General features: G+C 30.4%; 2 protein-coding genes across 2 annotated transcripts in view; one reads left to right on the forward strand and one right to left on the reverse strand.

Annotated features, from left to right (window-relative positions):
- The window catches only part of LOC136983508 (protein retinal degeneration B-like), a 103,757-nt gene extending 92,984 nt beyond the window's left edge, over positions 1-10,773 (reverse strand). The window contains 1 exon segment of the mRNA XM_067280263.1: positions 10,537-10,773. The gene's annotated coding sequence lies outside the window, so the exon portion shown is untranslated.
- A 2,434-nt stretch (positions 10,774-13,207) lies between these two features.
- ND-23 (NADH dehydrogenase (ubiquinone) 23 kDa subunit) lies at positions 13,208-23,362 on the forward strand. Its single transcript, XM_067280295.1, has 6 exons — positions 13,208-13,288; positions 15,709-15,768; positions 18,541-18,630; positions 18,956-19,128; positions 22,907-23,035; positions 23,110-23,362. The coding sequence occupies exons 1-6, from the start codon at positions 13,249-13,251 to the stop codon at positions 23,239-23,241; spliced, it is 624 nt and encodes a 207-aa protein (XP_067136396.1). The 5' UTR covers positions 13,208-13,248; the 3' UTR covers positions 23,242-23,362.
- The last annotated feature ends 844 nt before the right edge of the window (positions 23,363-24,206 follow it).

The following is a 24,206-nucleotide window of genomic DNA, read 5'->3' on the forward strand; positions in this document are numbered from 1 at the left end:
TAATTAATGTTATTAACGGACAATGCTGGTTTCGTTGGATCTTATATACAGGGTGTTTTTTTTTTAAATTGACATCTCAGAGACATACATCTTATATACAGGGTGTTTTTTTTTTTTTAAACTGACTCAGAGACATCTGTAGAGCAATCTAACAGCCGGACTGTCGCCAAATTTGGAAGAGTGACTAAGGACAACATGGGAAAGAGATTCCGCGAAGAAAATAGTAATACCCAAATTTGCCGGTAGGGGGGGATTGCTCTACATATGTTTCTGAGTACCGTCAGTTTAAAAAAACACTGTGTATATTAATTCTGTGTGTACCGTCCTTGTAATCCAAATAATGATTCTGGTAGATGATCATACAGCAATTTTATATTTGTATTTAATTTTTCCACTATTTATTTTGTTTATCTATATTTTGTCCGTTTGGGCGTTTTCCGTTAATTTTTATATTTATTCCGAACACATTTTATGTTCTATAGTTAATGTTCTATTTTTTTTGTAACCAAGGAAGATCGTTAAAAACGTTTTCAAACGTTATTATTTTATTAAATTTTGCTGGATTGATAAAGGTGTAGTTTATTTAACTTATTCTACTTCCAGTACATAGTTTTATATACTTATAAATAACTACAGACTAATATGTAGAGCCTATATATGAAAACTGGTAAGACTGATAGCCACTTAGCCACTGATTATCCGTCCTTACATTATTATAATATATTAATATAAATTAATCAGTAGAATTACCTTTGCTATTATTTAACTTAAAGATTACATTATAATTATAATCTAACTAAGCATTTAAAGTTAATTATCTCTATCTCAAGTGTTAAACCAAACCAAAGTTAAGTTTACTATCTAAATGTGTAAGAAGTTTTACTGATTTTATAGTGACCAGTCTAAATAATAAAAGCTTCTTAAGTATTTTTTTAAAATGTTTTATTTCATTAAAAAAAAAACATAAATTGCAGGATAGATAGATAGACAGATAACACTTTATTGCACCAAAAACACATCCACGCTAGATCCACGCTGGATCCAGCTGGATTCAAAATACTGCTGGATTGCAATCCCTAAATACAATATATCTGCCATCTTGTAATTCAATATAACTGCTGTAAGCGCTTTGTCATCTTGGTTACTTTGGTAAGTACTGCAGAACAACCAGTGATGTAATAACAGTAACTTTTAAATGCAGTTGGTTATTTAGGTCACATTTTCTAAATGCCTTGGTAACTACCTGCAGTTACTGGTAACACCGGTTACAATTTCCAAACATGCCCTAAGAGGTATGAGGAAACTAATGATCATCCAAAGTGGTCATCTGACTCAGAGAATGCTTAAGGCTGAAGAGCTAAATAAGAAATCTTTCTGAGACCAGAGAAAGCTAGCCTTACAGCAGTGGCATAGCGTAGTGGGGGTGGCAGGGGCAGCCCACCCCAAGCAGCACTTTTAGGGGGCAGCAAAATTTCATAATAATAATAATATCTTGTAAAAATTTGAACCATTCCATTTCATATTTTTGTCGCACCTACGATTTGGACCGATTGAAATGAGCACAGAATTTTTCATTACTTATTCTGTGACTAAACTGGGGAATCCCCTTTCTTTAAATGAATGTATAATAATGACATCTTGCTTATTGTAGCAACAGGCAACATCGTCTGTACTGACTTGTAGGGATTCCCCGTATATTATTTTGTGCTTGGATTGTTTATGACTAATATTCAGCAAGAATGACTTCTATCATATAAAGAATAGTGTTCAATATTGCATAATAACACCTGCAAATTAGATTACAGTATAGATAAGTCCCTTCAGGGAAGTCTGTGAGCAATGCTTTGACAATTCAAAGAAAGTTTCATTGATGAATTGTTAGTCGTCCAATTCACATTAACTTAATCGTATATATGTATGCGGTTTTCAAACTGTGATTTTAGTGCTCATAAGTACATGTAATGATTGTTAAATTATTGAACTTTGTTGAAAAATTGTATTGTTCATGGTACGTATACATTCGACTATATGCATATTAAATTTTTGTAATAAATGTGATTATTATATTGTAAAATATATATACATGACTTTTATTTGTAACCTGTACAATACACAATAAAGATGATTGTTCTTGCCAAAAAGTTCTTTAGAATTACTGTATATTTTAGTCTTTTAAATTGATACACCTAAATAAGAGGCGGCGAAATTTTTCTCCGCCCCGGGTGGCTGACACCCATGCTATGCCACTGCCTTACAGATGAATATTTCAAGATAAACCATTCATCTAGCACTGAAAAAGCATAGTAGCTAATTTTCAAGTAATATTTTCTAAGCAATAATTGGTGAAAGAAACTGAATTTCAGCATCCCATTGGATAGCTTGATAATTACAATGCATCAAGTCTTCAGTATAAAGAAAACTTATCTTTTGTTGAGCAGAATTATTATTATTTTGATAGCAGGAAATCCCATACAAAATTACAATCTGTCCTCAACTGCTTTATAGCATAAAGTTATTTAAAATAAACCCTTCTAACCTTTTATCTGGTGTCGTTCTATTTTTAGAATCGTTCTATTTACAGAAACGAAAAAACGTTTTCACAGCCCCTCCTGGGCTCTTCTTCAGGCTTCGTCGAATAGTCTTCGTCGAATATTGATATCAACTTTGAAGGAGCTAATATACTTACATCAGTATACCGAAAGCCTAGCACGTTCCACACATATATTCCTAGAAATTCATATGATCCGTTTCAATACAAAATAGCTGCCTTCCGAGCATTAGTGAGAAGGGCTCATACGCACTCCTCTACAAAAAAAGCGCTCGAAACGGAGCTCAATCATATCCAAAATATTGCTATAAGCCATGGATACAGCAAAGCTCTCATTGAAAAGTTGTCTAGAAGACATAAGAAGTCCCAAAAGGAAAATAATCAGACAGCACAACCATTGAATATCAGACAGGAAGAAAATGAAAGAATATCTATCACATACAATCCAGTGCTGAAATCCATTTACAAAACCGTGGCCAACCTACAAGGAATTAACATCGTGTACAGAAGATGTCAGATTCTGTTCAGAATATTAAGCAACGGCAAAGACCCACCAAACCCCAGAAAGGCTTCCGGGAGTATATATGATACCACTAGAAGATCACAGGTGCGATAGACAATTAACATACATTGGTTCCATGAAACGTGCGTTAAAAGTGAGGTTAAAGGAGCACGAGTCGGACATACACCACGGTAGATACACTACGGCCCTGGCGACGTACGCGTCGGAAGAGGAGATAACGGCGGACCTGCATGCGGCAAAAATCATTATACCCAGCTATAACCCACAGCAATTGAAATGGCTAGAAGCCATGGAGATATTTAAGGCTGGATTACGTAGCACCTGCGTTAATCATGAGGAAATGATCCTATCGAGTGCATGGCAGGTTGTACTAGAAAACAGTGTTTAAAGGGAGGAGCATCGAGCATGCGCAGTACGAATATCCAGCTGCTGCACGTGCTAATATTCCGAAAAAATTCAAATTGAATATTTATTCGAATATTAACGGCCTATTCGACGAAGCCTGAAGAAGAGCCCAGGAGGGGCTGTGAAAACGTTTGCGTTTCTGTAAATAGAACGATTCTAAAAATAGAACGACACCGGATAAAAGGTTAGAAGGGTTTATTTTATTATTACAAGTTCCGGTGCATAGAGAGATTATAAAGTTATTTACTTAAATTTTTTAAAATTAAATTACATTCCAATTTTCTAAAGTTCAATACATAGTTTCATTCTAGCTTTTTTTAAAATTAATTCTGAAATAATAGTTTTTATTATAAAAACAATATTCTTAAGGTAAAAAAACAAATAAAATGAAAATATTCTCATTTAATTATGTTTTTATGCAATATTTACAGTCTCATTATAGTAATGATAATTTCATTAACTCAATTTTCCTCTATCCCTTCCTCTTGAAGTTATTGAGAGCAATTATATAAGTTTAACTGTGACATCTAATAAATTTTGTACAGTTGCTGATAATGGAGACATAAAACTAAAAAAAAAACATTTAATAATTTATGCATTCTAAAAAAAATATGATTGAATACTTTACTGAATGATAAGTTAGTTTCATCTTTTGATTTTTTCCAAAATAAACTTTTCTGATAAAATATTTTATAAATCTATCTTTTAAATGATATTTTTCAAAATTTATAAAGATTTGATGGACTTATATGCTAGCATATAAGTTGATCTAGAGCAGTCACAAGCAACCCACGACCTCCAAGGTTTGACGACGAGGCGTTTTATTTTTCTGTTTTCTATCTCATACCATTATGCAACTTAAGCTGAAATTCACATTGGATGTCACGAAGAACATTCAAACTAAATTTGGCCAGTGAAAAGATAAGAATAAACAATATACTTCTAGGTTGCATATCATCAAACATATCTTTTAGTACTTGTTTATTGTTGGTTATAGAATATATTGGCACTTAACAGGCTTAAAACCTGCAACTCCAGAAGAAAAAATGTATGCAGCCCTCCAGTTCTACAAAGGTCCTTGAGTCCCTTCATCTGGACAAAGTTGCTCATCACTGATCTAGAGCTCATAACTGCACAGCATGCCAGATGAATTATGTTAATCATAATTCTTGAAAATCAAACATTTTCATAACCCCTTCTGGACTCTTCTTCAGGCTTTTTTCAATTCAAAACAAGCTGGATCTTAAAATTCAAACATAAAATCAAATGGTAAGAGAAGATTTCGAATAATGAGACCTTATGTGCATGCGTTCCCTGTGACATGTTTAAATAAGATCAAACATTAATGGTATTCATGTCGTTTCTTGATAATGATATTTAATGGTTGATCTTATTAGTCAGTGCCTGGCACATTTTAATTTATCACTACACCCGACTCATACAAAATGGAATATGGACAACAAAAGCTATAAAGACTCCAAGCTACTACTAAAAATCTTCAGTAAGTGTAAGAGAACTATTGCATATCTCTGTAAGAAAAATACATTCAAGCCAATACATCAATAAAATTATGCCGTGTAAAGAGTATTAATAGTTTACAAGGCATAGTACTATGGTAATACTACTACATATGACAAATGACAGAGAAATGCTATAGTATATCTTTGTTTACACTCTGTCATTTGTACCAGTGATCTATGGTAGGAGCATCAGCTGTTGAAAACATTTGATGTAGATAATAGTACAAGCTTCTAGCCCAAAGTTAACTAAACATTAATCAGTTAGCCTATTATTTGTGGCTATAATTAGAACTGATAGATATGATGTAGAGTTAATTTTTATTGGGCTGCAATTTAAAAATATTGTAGACCTACAAATTCTCACTGTCATCTGTCCGTTTTTCCTTAATCTCTAGAACAAACTTAGATAGATGAAAGACGAGACCAGATATGATAACCTTAAGGGCAGAAGGCCCTGATTAACTATATATTAACTTCTGATGAAAACCAGAAGTCATGTTACTTTAATTCAAAATTTTCCCTGAAAGCAGTTAATAAATGACCAACCCAATTCTATTGTTAAAGGAAAAGTATGATATACAGGGGTAAGCCAGAACTAATTTGAGGTGGAGAGCATGTATTTTAAATTAAATTAATGAAATTAATTCATAAAACATAATAAAAATGAAAATATTCTCATTTAACTAATACAAATAAAAATCTCCAAGTTAAATAAATTCAGCAAACATGAGTTTTAATTGAAAACATTTGCAACTTGCTAGAATTTGGTTAGCAATTGTTAGCAGCACTGTTCTGATTGTTTACCACTCTGGTAAAGTTTCACATTTTATATTCACAATATAAGTTGATCCCAAATTTTGGAGGGATTTTATAAGGCTTAAAAAGTCAATTTATAGACAGCAAATATGATATAACCATATTAATCTATAGTAATTATCTTAAAATTACAATAATTTGTAATATTGACAAAATTTCCTCTTATGTCATCAAATATCGATATGATAATGTACCATTCCTATATACTTGCTCTTTACATTCCAATTAGTGATAATCATTTTGAAAAATATAATGTAATTCTGATATATAATTTGAATACTTTATTGAAAAATCTAATATCGATTGTTCTCCAGTTTGGTTTAAAATCCAGCTCACATTATGACAAAAGTCACTTCAATAACTTCCTCTATCATCAAATAGTTCATAAATTGTTTTCAATATGTATAATTTTTCTAGATAATTATAATAATTTTTAGACTTACTGTACTTGGCTATTCTTTCTCTCAGTATGGTTCAACTAACCTCTAAATTGTCACATAATCATTTTAATAAACAGAAGAAAAACTGACAATCATTTTTACAAAAGCAAAACTAGATAATTAATTAGTTTAAGTTCTTAATGTTCTTTAGATTAATTTTCAAAAGATAAAAATCTGGTTTGTTCAAATATTCCTTGCACTGTAAGCTAAACTTCTAGATAATACAAAACAACTTTCTCACTTTTTCTAGCAAATTTTAATTTAAATGAACTTATGTTTTCAGCAGTTTTATTTTGGCACTAGGTTTGTTAAATTTAACATATAACTGTAATTTTGTTTGATGTTTATTTATATATTTATTTTATTTGAAGTGCATAAGTTTAAAAATCCCAATTTTAATAATACCGTGACGTCATAAGAATGCGAGCAAAGATCAAAATTTTAAATCTTATGTTTGAATTGACGCTCGAAATTATGTTAAATCCGAGAAAGGTTATTTAAGATAATTTAAACAAACTAACATTTTTAGCTAAAATTTGCTAGAAAAAGTGAGAAAGATGTTTTGTAATATTATTAAAAAATGCATCTGATCTATATTATACATCAAATAGTATATACATATCTTGTGATATAAACTGTATAAGGTGAATTTGAATAAGGTAGACTATAAATTCACAAAATTGGATTATTAGAAAAAACAAAAAATTGTATTTTCTATATCATTAAATGATTTCAGTTATATTCTCTTTAATTTTTAATACTAGCTTTGAATTATCCAAATTTATTACTTAAAAATTAATTGTATTTTTTACTCTGTATTTTGATACAGGTGTTTATTTCTTACTAAAAACATTTTTGAAGGTTGTGCTTTGTTTTCTTCAACTCTTATTCAGTAAATAAAGACAAGACAGATTTTGAAAATGTTCTTAAAAAGAAACAAACAGTAGATTAATATCTAAAATTGGACTCAAAAAACACACGTATTACAAGATAATTATGTATTTTTTTTCCTCTAGTTAATTTACTAAGCTGTTAGATCCTACATTTAATAGCATAAGACAAGTTTTGCAATGAATAAACAGTACGTAATGCAACTATACGTCAACGTAAATATTTAATTCACGTCTCAAAAATGACGTGAAAACTCTAGGAAAATTTCATAAATATTACATGAAGAAAATAATATATACCCACGGTGGCCAAACTGTGGCTCTTGAGCCACATGCGGCTCTTTTCTAGTATACTTGTGGCTCACTGAAAGATACTTAAATTTATACCAAATTTGTTTTTTTTTTTTAATTTTGCTTTTATTATTTTTTATGTATGATTCCTGGATAATATAAAATAAATAATATATTGTTTGAAATAAAAAAGTCAAAATATGGTAGCGTTATACATTATTTATTAAATAACATAATACGTAAAAACATTAATAGAAAAAATAATTATAATTATGGTCATTTAAAAAATGCAGCGTGTCGACTGTTATCATTATTTGGGTCAACGTATGAAGTTGAATATATTCTAATATGAAATTTATTAAATTGAAATTTCGTTCGCAGCTTACCAATTCCCATTTAAATGAATTGCTCAGAAGTGCCGTTACAAATTACACACCAAATTATCCAAACTCAGTTTCCAATTTACAAATTCATCCTTCAACTAGTAAAGACTAAATATTAAATGATTTCGTTTTGTATTTTTTTTTTTTTTTTTTTTTTTTTGCATTAGTCAGTCGATTTATTGTTGTTATTTTTAATAGTAGTGCAATCTTTTAAAGCTTTATGTATCAATGTGATTTTTTTTTATTGTTATGCAAGTTAATTAATAAATGGGATTTTTTCAAAATTGTGTTAGTACTGTTTATTTTACTATATAAAAACTGACCAAATTTGTCTTTAGCTGTGGAAAAATATGTATATATGTATATGTGGCTCTTCAATGAATTCTGTTTTCAATATATGGCTCAAGTTCTAAAAAGTCTGGCCACTCCTGATATATACCATTGTTTGATACATTTAATTCACATTAACATAGATTAAATAGTAGCTTGATCTATGTTAATATGAAGTGAAGAAAAATCCAAAGTAACTAATTATAATTATGTTAAAAGTACTACTTTCTTTTAGAATGATATGACTATTTTATTTGTATAAATTGTAAACTTTTGAAACACATTAATTGATCAAAGAATTGCTTCACAAGTAAAATAAACAGTACTTTAATGGAAGAAATTAAACTTTGACACACACACCTTACGTTTTTGTGAACCAATATTTATTGTCTTACAAACATTTTCAACCTGATTTACAGGTTGTCATCAGGTACTTTGAATTTTTCTGGAACATTTTTTGTATTGGTTCTGGGTTCAAACGATTACGTGAAAAAAAATTCAAATTTTCATATCTGTTCGAACAATTTGTACGTATAATACAAATACGTATAAAAATGTTAAATTGAACTAATTAAAATATATATATAAAAGTAAAGAAAAATAAAATTAAACAAAAAATATAAATATGTCGACACAATATACTTAATTATATCGACCGAGTGCGTGTTATGTAATATATTATATTGGGTTATTATTGATCGTACACTTTCGTGCCGACAGTAAACCTGTGGCATCTTTGTGGTTCAAACATTTGCCGGTAAGACTGAATCTATATATTTCAAATTTTTCTAGTCATTGCTAAAGATGGTGAGTGCACCGTTTAACAATCTTAGCCTCATTCCATTCAACAACCGAACCTTCTGTTTGTGCTAATCTGGATAGTGCTGTATTATTGTGCCCTTTATTTATATTGTATACATGCTCTTTAAGTCTTTTGCTCAAATTCCTGGTGGTGACACCTATATACTCTTTGTTTATGTCTAGTTGATCATTTTTATATGGTATCCTGAACACACAAGATTGTTCCTCCTTTTTGATCTTATCCTTGTGGTTTCTAAGTAAACTATAAACTGTGGGAGCCCATTTGTATATTAATCTTGTATTCTTGTAGTTGGCAATTTCCTTCGTGATATTGGACATTCCTCTGTTGTACATGAATTTAGTAAGTTGTTTGTTCATGTTCTCCTTAGTCTTCTTTTTGTTAGGATCCAAGTATGATCTTAATAACTCCTCAACGAAAAGCACAAACAGAAAATTCGGTTGTTGAATGGAATAAGGCTAAGATTGTTAGACGGGTGCACTCACCATCTTTAGCAATGGCTGTAGAAAAATTTGAAATATATAGTTCCAGTCTTACCGGCAAATGTTTGAACCACAAAAATGCCACAAGTTTACCGTCGGCACAAAAATATACGATCAATAATAACCCAATATAATATAATATATAACACGCACTCGGTCGATATAATTAAGTATATTGTGTCGATATATTGTATTTTTTGTTTATTTTATTTTTCTTTACTTTGATACATGTATTTTAATTAGTTCAATTTAACATTTTTATACATATTTGTTATTTAAACAAATTGTTCGAACGAATATGAAAATTTAAATTTCTTTTCACATAATCGTTCAAACCCGGAACCAATACAAAACACATTCCAGAAAAATTCTAAGTACCTGACGACGACCCGTAAATCAGGTTAAAAACATTCATAAGACAATAAATATTGGTTCTCAGAAACGTAAGGCGTGCGTGTCAAAGTATTCAAAGAATCCGAGCGTATATCGAAAAAGAAGATATTAAACATTAAAACATTAATGCTTCGAAACCTTTCAACTCCCTTTCAAAAATGCCAACTAAAATACATCGAATTAAACGACGATAAACAAACAATTTTTCAATCATTTTTACCAGTTTTTAATACGTAAAAGGATAAATTATTTACGATTTGCATTAACCTTCCGTTTCGACTTTTAAGTACTAAAAACCCGACAAATACTAAGTTATGCAGGCAATTAACGAACGTTTTACAAAAATTCCATTTTAAGAGGCACATATACTTATCTATAAAAGCTTTATAAACTTAATAACCTTTAATTAGTGTTTATTTAATATAATAAACATTAAATACTTTTCACCTATAAAATATCGAATTAAATCAAAATGTACTCAACAGAATTATCAAATTTGTTTGTTAAACACTTTACAGCCGAAATACATTGCAGATAAGTCAAAAATACTTCACAGAATTCAAAATTGACTAATATAATTATATAAGTAGCATTTATCTTACATCATCATCATCACCATCATTTCAAAACATTTAAATTTATTGATCAAGATGAATGATTTTATCAATTAATTTATCAACCAATCAATACGATACCTTTGTTTTCTACCAAAGATTCCATATCTAAAAGAAAACATCGGCGAGAAAAGAATTCTTCCGATTTGCAACTATCATCTGATCATCTTGAGATCGCAAACGAAGATGTTTGTCGTCATGGAAACCTTATAAATGCGCAAATATCCACGCGCATTCGTAGAGAGATTATAAGATTATAAAAGAAAAATTAATTTTACAAAAATCTTTTTTGTCTTTGCTAAATAATTGGATAATTCATAATCGCGAGTGACGCGAATTACTTCACTTCGAAATTATTTATACATGGCGATAATACAAGCTGGACGGTCATTCGATATAAAAACATTTTTTTCAGAAAATTACAACCGAAACGGACGATAAATCACTAAAAAATATATTAAAATTTATTTTAAAATTATTGTTACATTTTAGTCACAAATGTTATACGAAATGTTATTGAATAATTACGTTTTAAGATTTTATTTTGTAATTGGTTAATTATTTTATTTAGAAATATTAAATTTTTTTATATTAATTTTCTTAATTATACTTCTACAGCATGTGGAGATGAATGGAAATTTATTTCAAAACAAACCTTTTTTTATTTTATCATGTTAACCAATCGAGATCGATCAACTTCTCACTACTGCCCTCTCTGTAAACGCCGTAAGATAGATATTCACGTCATAGTCTAATTGAACCTAAAATGAAAAGTTTAAATATCGGAATCTTAATATAAATTACTTTCTTATTGCGTGTAGCTTAATTTCATGCTCGCAATAAATAATCTCCAATTAATTATTTTTCTAGAGCAGAAACGCAGTTAATTTTGATGCGACACTCGCTCGTTCGTCTACCCTTAAAACTCGTAAGTTGCTCAAAAGATTGAGAATTGTGTTATGATGTTTAGATTATTCAAATTCCATTTCAACTAATCACAACATTTCGGAAAAAACTCATTTGCAGCAATTATTAAAATGATATAAAAAATCGCATAACGTTTAAAAATATATAATTTAATTTGATATAAAATAATTTGTAAGCTATAAAAGAAAAAACTTTTATAAAATTAAAAACAACAAGATTAAATTGTTTCTAATTTTTTAATTTGTTTTGTGGCATTCAGCTTTATCAAATATAACAACATAAAACAAAAAATTCTGATAACAAATCATTGACACGAAATTCTCTAGCACAACTTTGGCTTTTAAATGATCTTGAAAGTCGCAAGCCAAAAGTCAAAAGTATATCGAAAAAAAGTAATTTTGTTTGTATTCTACATTCGTAAAAGCAGTAAATAAAAATTAATCATATTACTAAGATATACGAAAAATAATCTTGGAAAAGAGGAAAAATGTAGTGTCACTGTGAAAGAAATGCACATTTAAAAAGATGATAATTGCAATATATAATAGAAATGAAGATCGAATATACCGTAATAAGTTAACTGAAGTCGCAGAAACAGTTTATTACCGTAAACGCTTGGATATCGTTTTGACAAAGCTTCAAAGTTCGGAAATTGACGAACATTCTAGATTAACATAGTTTTAATCTTTTTAACTAGAAAATGGAATAATTCAGCTTACGAAACAGGAGACGAACCATTTGATTCGGGTACCACCAAATTTCAGATCATTTTAACGTCATCACTAATTTTGTGAAATTTTAAAAAAGGTTTTCCTAATTGAAAACTTGATATTGTCAGTTTTAGGGGTTTTTGTTATTCAGATTTTTGCAAAATAATCTAGCACTCTTATAGCAGAACTTTTTTAAAAACTGTCTCGTTATGTTATCTAAAGTAGGCTGTCCATCAGTGGCCAAGCGGTTCCGTGCCCCGGACACTGGGATTCCGGTCGTGGATTCGCGCCTGGCCACGTGGAGTTTTCCGGGTTTTCTCCACGTCAGTAACGCTTGAATAGGAGCCTTAAAAAGACCTTTCGGAAGGCATTCCCCTAGGCAGATCGCCCAAGTGTTGCGTTGCCTTAACAAAACAAATAAATTAAAGTAGGTTGACTATAACATTTACAATCAACCGGGGACACGTATCGGAATCAGAGAAAATGGGGATCTAAAATACATTGAACTTCGATTACTTTTTAAAATTTATTTATTTATTGATTGATTAATGATATTATATTAACATATTAATAAAATTATTTTATTTAAAGATTGATTATTGATTCCATAATCACTTATTAATAACGGGCAAAACCGGGGACAGTCCCGGAAATCGGGGACTTCTAGTCACCCTATCTAAAGGCTTATGCAATCGATTCGACATCGCTTAATGTAAATATTAAAACGGCCGACATTGTATTCGACGGATTGGAAATTCTTCTTGGACAGTCTGAAAGTGAAAAGAAAACTTGTAAATTACTCCATGTTATAAGCCTGCGTATTTTAAAAGATCTTACATAATTATTGATTCCAGTAATAATAATAATATTCAAATTAGTTTTTAATTTAAAAAATAATTTTTATTAAGTTTTTTGAAAGTACACTTATTAATTAATAATCATCGCTTGAAATTAAAAAAAAATTATTTTGAAATTTATATGGGAAGTTTCCAAAATCAAAATTTTGAAATAATCTGAAAAATTTTAAACATTTACCGATAATTCAAAGCAATTTAATGTAAATTAATTATTTCTGAAGAATTTAACAAAATTAATTTTCGAATTTACATGGAAAACTGTTTTTTGTTGCTCACTAGGGGGATCGGTATTTAACAAAATGGCTGCTGTTACGAGGGTTTTCTCCTTGAACAAATCGAGTAAACTTTATTATTAATTTATTTTCATTCCTTTATTAATAGTAAAATCTCTTTTAGCGTGTAGTATTAATATTGTTGCATTATAGTCAGTTAATGTTTACCTGATTTAAAAAAAGTTCAAGGTGAATCAATCAGTAATTGACCATATACATATAATTAATAAACAAAAAATAACTGATGTATTACGGAGCAGATTCGTAGCATGCACACACACATCTTTACATTCCAAATCATATGCACTGTAAATCCAATTGTCAGTTTATATACATATGTTCCATTCTACTGTACAGTACATGCTGCATATAGAATATATTATTCTGTAAGTATACATGTGATCAGACGTCCCACTGTAGGACTGTTCCGTAATTATATTAAAAAAAACTCCAATATTCAGACCATGAACTGCGAGCCAAGATGTGTTATATACAAGATATAGCATAAAAAATTTAATATCTAATTGTGCAAATCAATTATAAAATGAGTTGATCTTTGCTAATTATCCGAGTTAAAAAAAGTGGGGTTAAAGTAAACGAGGCTATGCTCGGAACTATAGTTAATTGCTTGTTGTTGCCGTATGCCATTTTGTAGACGAGTATATGCGGGGCTGTCCAGAGGGTAATGGGGTCCTAGGGCAAAATACATATGGGACTTTATAGCATAAAGAAGTAAATGAGAAAAAGCGTTGTATGGGGACATTTTTTTTTTTTTTTTTTTAATATGAAGGCAATATATACGTGCAGAGCAGAAGTGTACCCATGGGTAGCCTGCTCTCAGAAAAATTGGTGGTCAGGAAATTCAAAAATGCAATATTGCCGAAATTTTCTGAAAATATATTACTGTGCACTAGATACGCTGATGACATTCTCATCATATGAAATGACAAACCTAATCTTATTGCCATTCTTAAGTATTTCAACAACAACCCTTGGCTTATCATTATGTGTTGAACAGGAGAGTTACGTTATGCATTTTTTTGGATATCCATATCAACTTAAAGGACTGTCATCTCTCTAAAGTTTATTCTAAGGATTCATATTCCCCTTTTTATACTTTACAGTTTACATGACTCTTAATTGTTACATAGTTTCACTTTTTGATCTCTTGTTAAGAGAGCCTACACACATTGATGAGAGGAGGATGAAAGGGAAAAGGAGTTATCATGGATCACGTCATTGGCAAGACAAGCATGGATACCTAACCACTTTTGTTAAAACATTCACAAGACAATGTCAACAACCTAAGAACAGTCCCTTGCTACATGAAAGACAATTGATGGTGATGATGTTCAAATAATAAGACACTTTCTAAAATCTATAAAGAAATTGCCAGAATTACTAATGTTCATATAGCATAGCAATTATCTCTGATGATTTTTACACTCATCAGAAATGATATGAATCTAATATCTAACTGTTACTCACTGGGGTTTACACAGTCCCCTTGTGTGATGACAGAATTAACTGCACATTATTATGTATTGGTATGACTGCAAGGGGTCTTGCTATGAGAAGAAAGAACATGAATATACTATCAGAAAGAAACTTTATAAGGCCACAGCCTTGGCCACTTGCGTTCAAAGTGAGGATGTACAGTACTGTACATGTTGGTATACTGGAACACTACGCAGGGGGTCCAATAGTGCACATGTTAAATATCTGGAGGCCATTGAAATCTACAGGGCACATAAGAATGAAGTAGGAATTAATTTTAAAGAAACAGACACACTACACGCAGCATGGCAAGCTTTCTTTGAACTGACATAATATTTTTTTTTCATTTTTTTATACCTTGGATAGTTCTGACGAATAGGTTATATATATATATATATATTTATTTATTTATATATTTAATTGTTCATTTAGTACTGCATTATATGTATTGTACCTGAAGATGCCTGTTAGAAACAAACGAAAATGTTAGTGAAGATACCGTTTTTATCCATTTTGGACTCTTATGATTTTTCTGTGTAGTATAGTTTGAGCATCATATTCATATCTCACTATATGTTGGACAATCCCTATGACATATTAGGCTCATCTATAATTAGTGTGATTGATACAGTATATCCCATAGTATACAGCATGATAAAGCTTGCCATTTTTGCATTTGTGAATTTTCCTAGTGTCTTAAATCAGAATACAACTTGGATAAATAAAAATGAAAATTTTTGAAAACTATTAACATCTGAAAATAAATAACTTACATTAAGAAGAATTTCTGCTTTTTTCTTTTTAAAGTAAGAGAACAGATTTTATAAAATTTAAAAAAAAATTCTGGAAAAATCAGTTAATGTTAAAATATGTTTTTCAGACACTTACTTATTAAACATTTTTGTGTAATGGTCAGTTATTGGCTGGTTTGCTTTATATATAAATTTAAAAATCATTAAGTGAAACAAGATCATCTTAATTTGTTTGCAGTTAATGTAGGTCGTTTGCTTAGTCGATCGTTAACGACTACGACTGTTCGTCCTTGTTACAGTAAGTACTTTTATAATTGAATGTAATGTAAATATTCTGAGATTATTAAATAATCATTTCACTTTCACTTAATTTATATTTATTTTGTACTGTTTAATTCTAAAACAAATACTAATCTAGACTATGACAAGAATCTGATACAAACAGAGCCAAAATTTTTTATTTTGCTTTGCAGACACTAACAACAGCTTTCTTAGTGAGCTTACAACAGAATGGTCATGTAATGAGAATTACTATAGGTGCCAGACAAATGTAGACCAAATAGTCACAAGAATATTCGAGGATCTGATGGAGGATCTGATGCTAATTAGATCCAGTCTTTTAAACATAATTATGTATTCAAGTTACATTAATAACTGATGAAAAACTTTTGTACATTTCCAGCAATGCCATCAATGTAAATGAAAAGCAAATGGTTTCAGCCTTGTTCAGGGGCCAACATCAGGCTTCTATAGAAGGTTCTTTTCTTTTTTATTTGTTTTTTAGACAAAATTTTGGAATTTGGAGGTCAGTTTTTTATCAGTTATATAATAGTTCGAACTTTAAGGAATAATAATGTTTTATATACATTCATAACATATTTTTGTTGACTATGTACAATTGTATTCAGACTTGTTTATTTTTAGTAGTATAATAATACAGTATTTATATGTAGATGAAAATTGCCTACCATCTACAGAGATGGATTATATTAAAAAGTTTATGTTGATAGCTAGGTAGCCAAGTTGTCAATTTGTCAGTCTACCACTTTGAGGGATCTGGGAACAAATCCAGATGTGTCAAAAAAAACCCCAGTAATTTATCAGCAGGTGATCATTCCTGGATTAGTCTGGTCCCATCTCACCACTTGGCCACCCTGTTGTGGGTTTGTCCAAACCAACAATGAGCTTGATAAAAGTCCTCTTAGTACTCATGGGAAGGAAATAGTAAAGAACAGTTTTTTATATTGTGTTTTTAGTGTCAAAAGTTACATATAGTTCATTACAAGAAATAATGTATATTTTTCAAATTTATATACAGTGGTGCCTCGTATAACGTATGCCTCGAATAACGGATGCTGCGAACAACGGACTTTCCGGCATAATTGGTGACTGCTCAATGGGTGCGTTCTTTAATAGCGGTCGCTACTCCGCTACTACGGTGCATCTCTGCTACTATGGGAGTGCGCTGCTGTTTGTAGGCATTTAGGAACGACGGTGAAAGAAAGAAAGATGGCGGCGCCCGCACTATCGATAGTATTGTGATGGAGAAATCTATAATTCTAAAATATGAGCTTTAAAAGGCAAAAGAAGGGTCCGAATTGTAAAATTTAACCATAAAATGGATTATTTGTGCAAAGGGCATTCAAAAATAGCCTCGAAAAAAATTCGTAAAGACACTTACATCACCACGTGCGCTAACTCGCGCTTTTGAAATTTCTAAATTCTCATTCATAAAACCACATAATGGACCCGGAAACGAAACTATCTGATCCATGGAGGACGCCATGTTGCTTTCCACCGTAAACTACTGCTACAAGTGGCCATTTTTGCCGTTCGACGGCGCGCACTCCCACCAGAATTTAGGAACGTGTTCCGCTGGAATTTTTAAACGGATGTCGCTTGTGCAGAGTTACGGGGAGGAATAAAAGAACGCACCCCATGTTCATTTTTTTTAATGATACAGTACGGTTATTTTATGCTGCGGAACGAATTAGATGTTTTAACATGTATTTCTATGGGAAAATGCGTTTCATATAACGGACGTGCACTTGGAACGGATTAAATACGTTATACGAGGCACCACTGTATATATGATCAAAAAGTATCTGACCTTATCTTTTTTTCCTTTGTAAGTGTTTGCAAGCTGGGGAGAAGACTATGTCATCATGTGACCTTGGATCCTACTGCATATGTGTGAATTTTGGTTGACTGCATGAGTATTCTACCCTGCAGTCAATGTCAGGCAACCATGATAGTTGCATATATATATGCTTTTATTGTCACATTAGTGATTTGGCAGAACATGACAGATCCTGATTTCATGAAGATTGTGACAAGAGATTAGACCTATGTGTGCTGGTACAATCCTGAGAGAAAGGCACAATCATCCCAGTGAAAACTTCCATGGTCTCCATGACCAAAGAAGGCATAGCAATCACACGGCAATATGAAGATTGTGTTGACCATTTTTTTTCAACCACTAGGGCATAGTTTATCATGAATATGCCTCTCATGGAAAACTGTGACAAAGGAGTATAACCTGACTGTTTTACATTACTTATGAAATGCTGTAAGATGCAAGAGACCATAGCTCTGACAGTCTGGTGGTTGGTTCATTACCATGACAATGCTTTTCTCATGGATTGCATCTCATTCAGACATTGCTTGCAAAACAGGGTATTGTACAGGCTCAGCAGCCTCCTTATTTCTCAGACATAGTTCCGGACAAATTTTGGCTTTTTCCCCAAACTCAAGATACTACTCAAAGGAAATAGATTTCAGGATGCCTAGATGATCAAGACTAACATGACAAAGTGCCTGATGGAGATCTTGATAAATGACTTTGAAAAATGCTTCCAACAGTAAAATGTGTGAACTCATTAGGGGCCTATTTTGAATAGAACTAGTGTTTGAACCAAATATATATACAGGCATTTTTTTTTCTGGCTTCAAGTTAAATACTTTTTGATCAGACCTTATATATTTAGTGATAATATGTTTAACTAATGATTTACTTAAATAATTTAACAATTGAACGAATATAGTATAGTTTGAATAATAATGCTTTCAGAAATAATCAGTGAGGAAGATCCGAGCATGAAATGGAAAGACATTACAGATAGAGCTGCCGTAACTCTGTTTTGGACTGAATTATTCCGAGGTCTTTAATGTTTTTATTTATTTTTAGATGTCTTATTTATATAATTACATTATTTGGTTAATGTTACATATGGTTCCAAAATGGCAGCTCGTCTTTGATTCTGGCAAATAGAAGAAAGGAAACACCGGGGACGCACATTCTAACCTAACCTATTCTAATAATTTTGTTGGTAATAATTATGGTAATTTATTAGAATAGGTTAGGTTAGAACATGCATCCCCACTGTTTTCTTTCTTCTATTTGCCGGAAGAGATGAGCCGCCATTTTGGAACCATAGGTAACATTAACCCATTATTTTAATTTTATGAATCAAAATTATTTATAGGATTGGGGATAACTCTTGCACACGTATTTAAAGAACCTGCCACTATAAATTATCCCTTTGAGAAAGGTCCTCTGAGTCCTCGATTCCGAGGTGAACATGCCTTACGTCGTTATCCTTCCGGAGAAGAAAGATGTATTGCTTGCAAGTTATGCGAGGCAATATGTCCAGCTCAGGTACATTAAATTTTTATTATTTAATATGCACTATTGTGTTATAGGAGGGATACCCTCATATAATACAATAGTTATGTTCCAAAAAAGTGCCGTATTATGCAAATCCATGCTATATGAAACCAGAGGTCTAGTGAAAAATGTAGAGTTAGATTTCAAAAGTTAACAAAAGTATTTTATTCTTTTTCATTACTAAGAGAAACATGCTTATTAAACAATCAATAATTAACTAACAATTACAATTAAAAGTACTGTATTACATTTTAACAAAAAAATATATAAAAGAGACTAAAAATGTCTTCACTTTTGCCATGTCCAATCACCAGGAACAACAGTCTTCCACAGCAGAGACAACCTTTCTTTAGAGGCTACGCCTCTGCAAAAAACATGCAAAACAGTCTAAAAGTTCTCCAGAGACTGTTTTGTATGTTTTTGCAGAGGCATAGCCTCTAAAGAAAGGTTGTCTCTGTTGTGGAAGACTGTTGTTCCTGGTGATTGGACATGGCAAAAGTGAAGACATTTTTAGTCTCTTTTACATATTTTTTTATTAAAGTGTAAATTCACAGCTCTTTTTTTACAAACAAAATACTATATTACATGCTAATATTAATTTTAGTTAAATGAGAGTATTTTTTTTTTACAAAGTATTGTCATCATCTGAACTTTTTTGTTGATATTGATCAGAAATATCAGTAACATCTTCATTTTTTTATCATAAAAATTTTTATGAAGACAAAGCAAAATAAAAATATGTAATTAATTGAAAATTTGTTCTAGCTGGTTGCATTTGTTTAATCTACTGAATGATTTTTTTCCAGAATTTGTGTTCAAATATCAAATTGAGTTGGGAACAGTTTGCGTACTGTGATGCTGCTGTATTTCATTTGTCATTTTTACAAATGATTACTTACCTACAATTTAAAAAAGTTTAATAACACTTACCTAATGTTTAAATAAACTTTACTAAATTCAAAAATTAATCTATAAAAATAAAACACAGTGAAAGTCTTAAAGGTTAAGGTCTGAAAGCAATGACAAGGGTTGATAGGAAAGCTAGGACAAGAAATAAAAAAAAATTATCATCAATTTTCATTAAAGTAAACCTGACAAAAGGGACAAAACAAATTGAAAATTTCAATAATCTAAAATTCATGGGCAAATTTGAGGCAACATGCATGCATACTTGAATTTTAAAAAATCCAGCAATGAGTTGCTTAACTTTGCCAGCAACATTTGGTGGTATCATCTGTTATTATATTTTATTTTTAAAAAATTTTTATATTTTTAACTATTATAAAATGGCAAAAAACTCAATTTTGAGGGTAGGGAGTTTTACAAAAAATTGTAAATGCTAATAATGAGTAAAATTGTCATTAAGTCTGACCCTACTAGAGATACATGTGATCCCTTTATCTCTCCACATCTTTGACCTTTAATCACTAAAATTTAATAGTATCAATCCCCCTAATAAACAAAATTTCAGACATTTTCGACAAAAAGCACAGGTGTTATTAAACTTCAAAGAGGGTGAACAAAATTGTCTCTCACACACAAACATTAACATCCATACATACAGAAAAATTCCCTGAATTCTTTTGCATTTCTTGATGTTTCAAGATCCCAAGTCCAAAAATGAAAAATCTGATGGGTCACTTTTTGACTAGTTGCCCTCTGTTACACGTAACAGCCAGGAAAGTAAAAAATATTGAATAATGGTGTTTACACTTAAAAATTGTGAAATTTTATATGGAGGATTTCCTAAATTCTTAAACTGTGTTAGAGCAAAACAATGTTGTAGAAATGCTGTGTTGTACAAGGGATACCTGTATATAATATCAATAAGACATTGCAGTGTAGTAGAGTAAAGTGATGATAGAGGAATTATTTATACAAAACAAGTTTTCTGATTTCAATTGAAAGAATAGATGATATAAGACATTACATCAACTTCTTGATAATATATTCATACTCAGAAGCCAAAAAAATTGTGTTGCCTCTTCCTTGTACTATTATCACTCATATAACTGATGACATCAAAGAACTGAGATGTACCATGATCCAAGAGAACTTTAAATTCAATTAGAAGCAACATAAAGAAGCATTCTTTGGCAAAATAGTTTCTATTATTGAAAGCATATCTTGTCAAATCATTATTTACATTTTTTATGAAGGGTGGATATGTCAACTATACTTCTTACTGTAAACTGGATGAATTATAATTCTTTCTTCCACAAAAACCTTGACAATCCAGTGTTAGGTGTTTATACAACTGCTAATGTTTTCAACCTTGTCGAGGTCTTCATCAGGCACAGCACAAAGGTAGTTTCAAATGCCAGTGAATGGAACCAAGAAACCGAAGCAAATTCTATTCCAATTTGGTGTGTAATGAAAATTCTATATTTGGGTGGATATGTAATGAAAATTCTATATTTATTCATATTAATTTGACATAAACATTTAATGCACATGTAACACAGAATTTAGTTCAAAAAATGCTTATTTTAATTGTATATTTGATGGAGTATGTTTTATTGAATAAAACATGGAAATTCATAAATTATCACTAAATTTATTTACTATTTCTTATAAAATTATTGTTTATTGGTTTAAATGAAAATAGCAATGCCAAGAAAGGCAATGGTTGCCACCCCTGAATTAAAAATAAAATATTAATAAAAGCAAATTAAAAGGAAATGACATAAGAAAGAGAATGCAGGATTTATTATGGATATAAGCTGTTGGTATTCTGAACATACTCGAATTGGGTAGAATTAAACCATTATATTTAATTTGAAAAAAATTGGGTAAGCCAAGCTTGCATATTATTACTGCAGGAAAGGTTGTATAAGGTAAGTTGCTTAATTTATTAAGAAGTCTGAAGGTTTTGGATATTCTACTATTATTATATTACAATGTGTTTGGCATGAAGAGGCCCATATAGTAATCAATTAAAGACGAAAATTAGCAGATTATAATGAGTATGGTACTTGACAGGAGGAAATGGGTTGACAAGGTCTACATACAGTTCCCCTCAGATGGATAAACATCTTATTATTTTATTTATATTAGGTTTAAAAACTAATTTTTTTTCATCAAAAATTACACTCTGTTCATTAAGCACATCAATACAGGGTAATGTCTAATTATTAAGTGTAAAAGGGAATAAGGAGTGCAGTAGCCTATGACAGATTCAGGATTTAAGGATATCAATTTTAAGGCTTAGTTTTTCCATTCTATTAGTTCTGGTAATTATGTCTCCTAGTGTAGTACACTAGTAAAGTAATTGGATTGGTTCTAATGAGTTTAATATCAACAGCATAGAGTAATACTTTTGATTTGATGGATTTAGGGAGCTATTTATGTATGCTATGAAGAGCAAATTACTTAGGACTGATCCTTACTGAATTGCTTATAGGGAAAATTCAGAAAATTGCAATCTTTTAAGGTAATCTGACAGCTTTGTGGCAAAACATAATTATATAGTTGTATTCATTATTTTAAGCAAAATAATTTGTTTTAAATATTGCAATATTTATAATTGTTATCAAGATTAAAAACCTGCACACTGAATATTTCTTAATTTATTTGTAACAAAAAATAGGTCAGTGAATAAGCTGAAAACAGTGTTAATAAATTTTGTCATTTGACTGTAACAATTAAAAATTTTAGTAGAATCAATATAACATTTCAATTAACATTGAATAAAAAACAGCCTGTTAAAATAAATAGAAATACCAAAATTATTAACTATTATTTTGATTATAAATAAATTTATATTCAGGCAATTACAATTGAAGCAGAAGAGAGAGAAGATGGAAGTCGACGAACCACTCGCTACGACATAGATATGACAAAATGTATTTATTGTGGATTTTGTCAGGAAGCCTGTCCAGTGGATGCAATTGTAGAGGTAAAAACAGATTTTAATACTTTAATTGTATAAAATGGCAAAATTCTTTAATAATTTTATCTTTTTTCATCCAGGGTCCAAATTTTGAATACTCTACGGAAACTCACGAGGAACTGTTGTATAATAAAGAGAAATTGTTAAATAATGGTGACAAGTGGGAAGCTGAAATTGCTGCCAACATTCAAGCAGATCATCTGTATCGCTGAGATTCAGTTTAATTAATAGTTGACTTAGTAAGTTTTGTATATAAAAATTTGTATGTATAAGTAGAATAAAACATAGCAGTGTAATTTAACAAAATAAAAAGTAATTTGATCATTAAAGTAATTATTTAAAAGTGTTTTTTATGCAAAGTTAATATAAAACTATACAGTTTTTATTTAAGAAGAAGAAAACATTTTTGAAGACATTTTTATAATTTGTTTATTCTAAGATTATGGAAATACAAAAAATTAATGTTTAGAATCCTCAAAAATGTGTGCTTTTACATGATCTAACTTTTTTATGATATCTTGTCATTAATATATAATGACGTACAGCAGTTTTGGTAATCACTTATCAGACGATACGGTAAAAGTTATTACAGCAATTTCTCACTTAACATTGTTAATAGATTTTTGGAAACTGCGACATTAAGCGAAACAATATATAAGACTAAATGATACAAGTAAGATATTATTTGGTTAATCTGATTGGATCATGTTGTAACCTCCAGCATTTGTTTCCACATAGAATCAATTTTACTGTTTATAAAGAAAATTTGACAATGATGATAGTAAATGATTACAAGTGTACTTACATCTTTCCATTCTTTTCTCAACGATGTTATAACAAAATGACATTAAGTGAGGACTTGTTTGTTTAAAATCTTCATAAATAATTTATATAAATGATTTAGAATAAATATCTTTACGATTCTTTTGATTATTCTTCATAAACAAAAAATATAATATTGTAACGAACAGTATGACGAATGAATGTTTTAATTTAGGTGCTGGATGAAGATAAAAAAATATATTTTTAATATGTTTATGTAATACATGAAATGACTAAATCTTTCAATTACACTTTAACTACACAACCAGAATTACAGTTTTTGACATGTTTATTGCTTTTGACAATAAACTATTTATTGTCAAAAGCAAAGCTGTAATGTCAATTTTGTAAAACT

This window comes from Centruroides vittatus, unplaced genomic scaffold (assembly GCF_030686945.1).
Source record: "Centruroides vittatus isolate TY-2023 unplaced genomic scaffold, ASM3068694v2 contig_882, whole genome shotgun sequence".
Lineage (NCBI taxonomy): Eukaryota > Metazoa > Arthropoda > Arachnida > Scorpiones > Buthidae > Centruroides > Centruroides vittatus.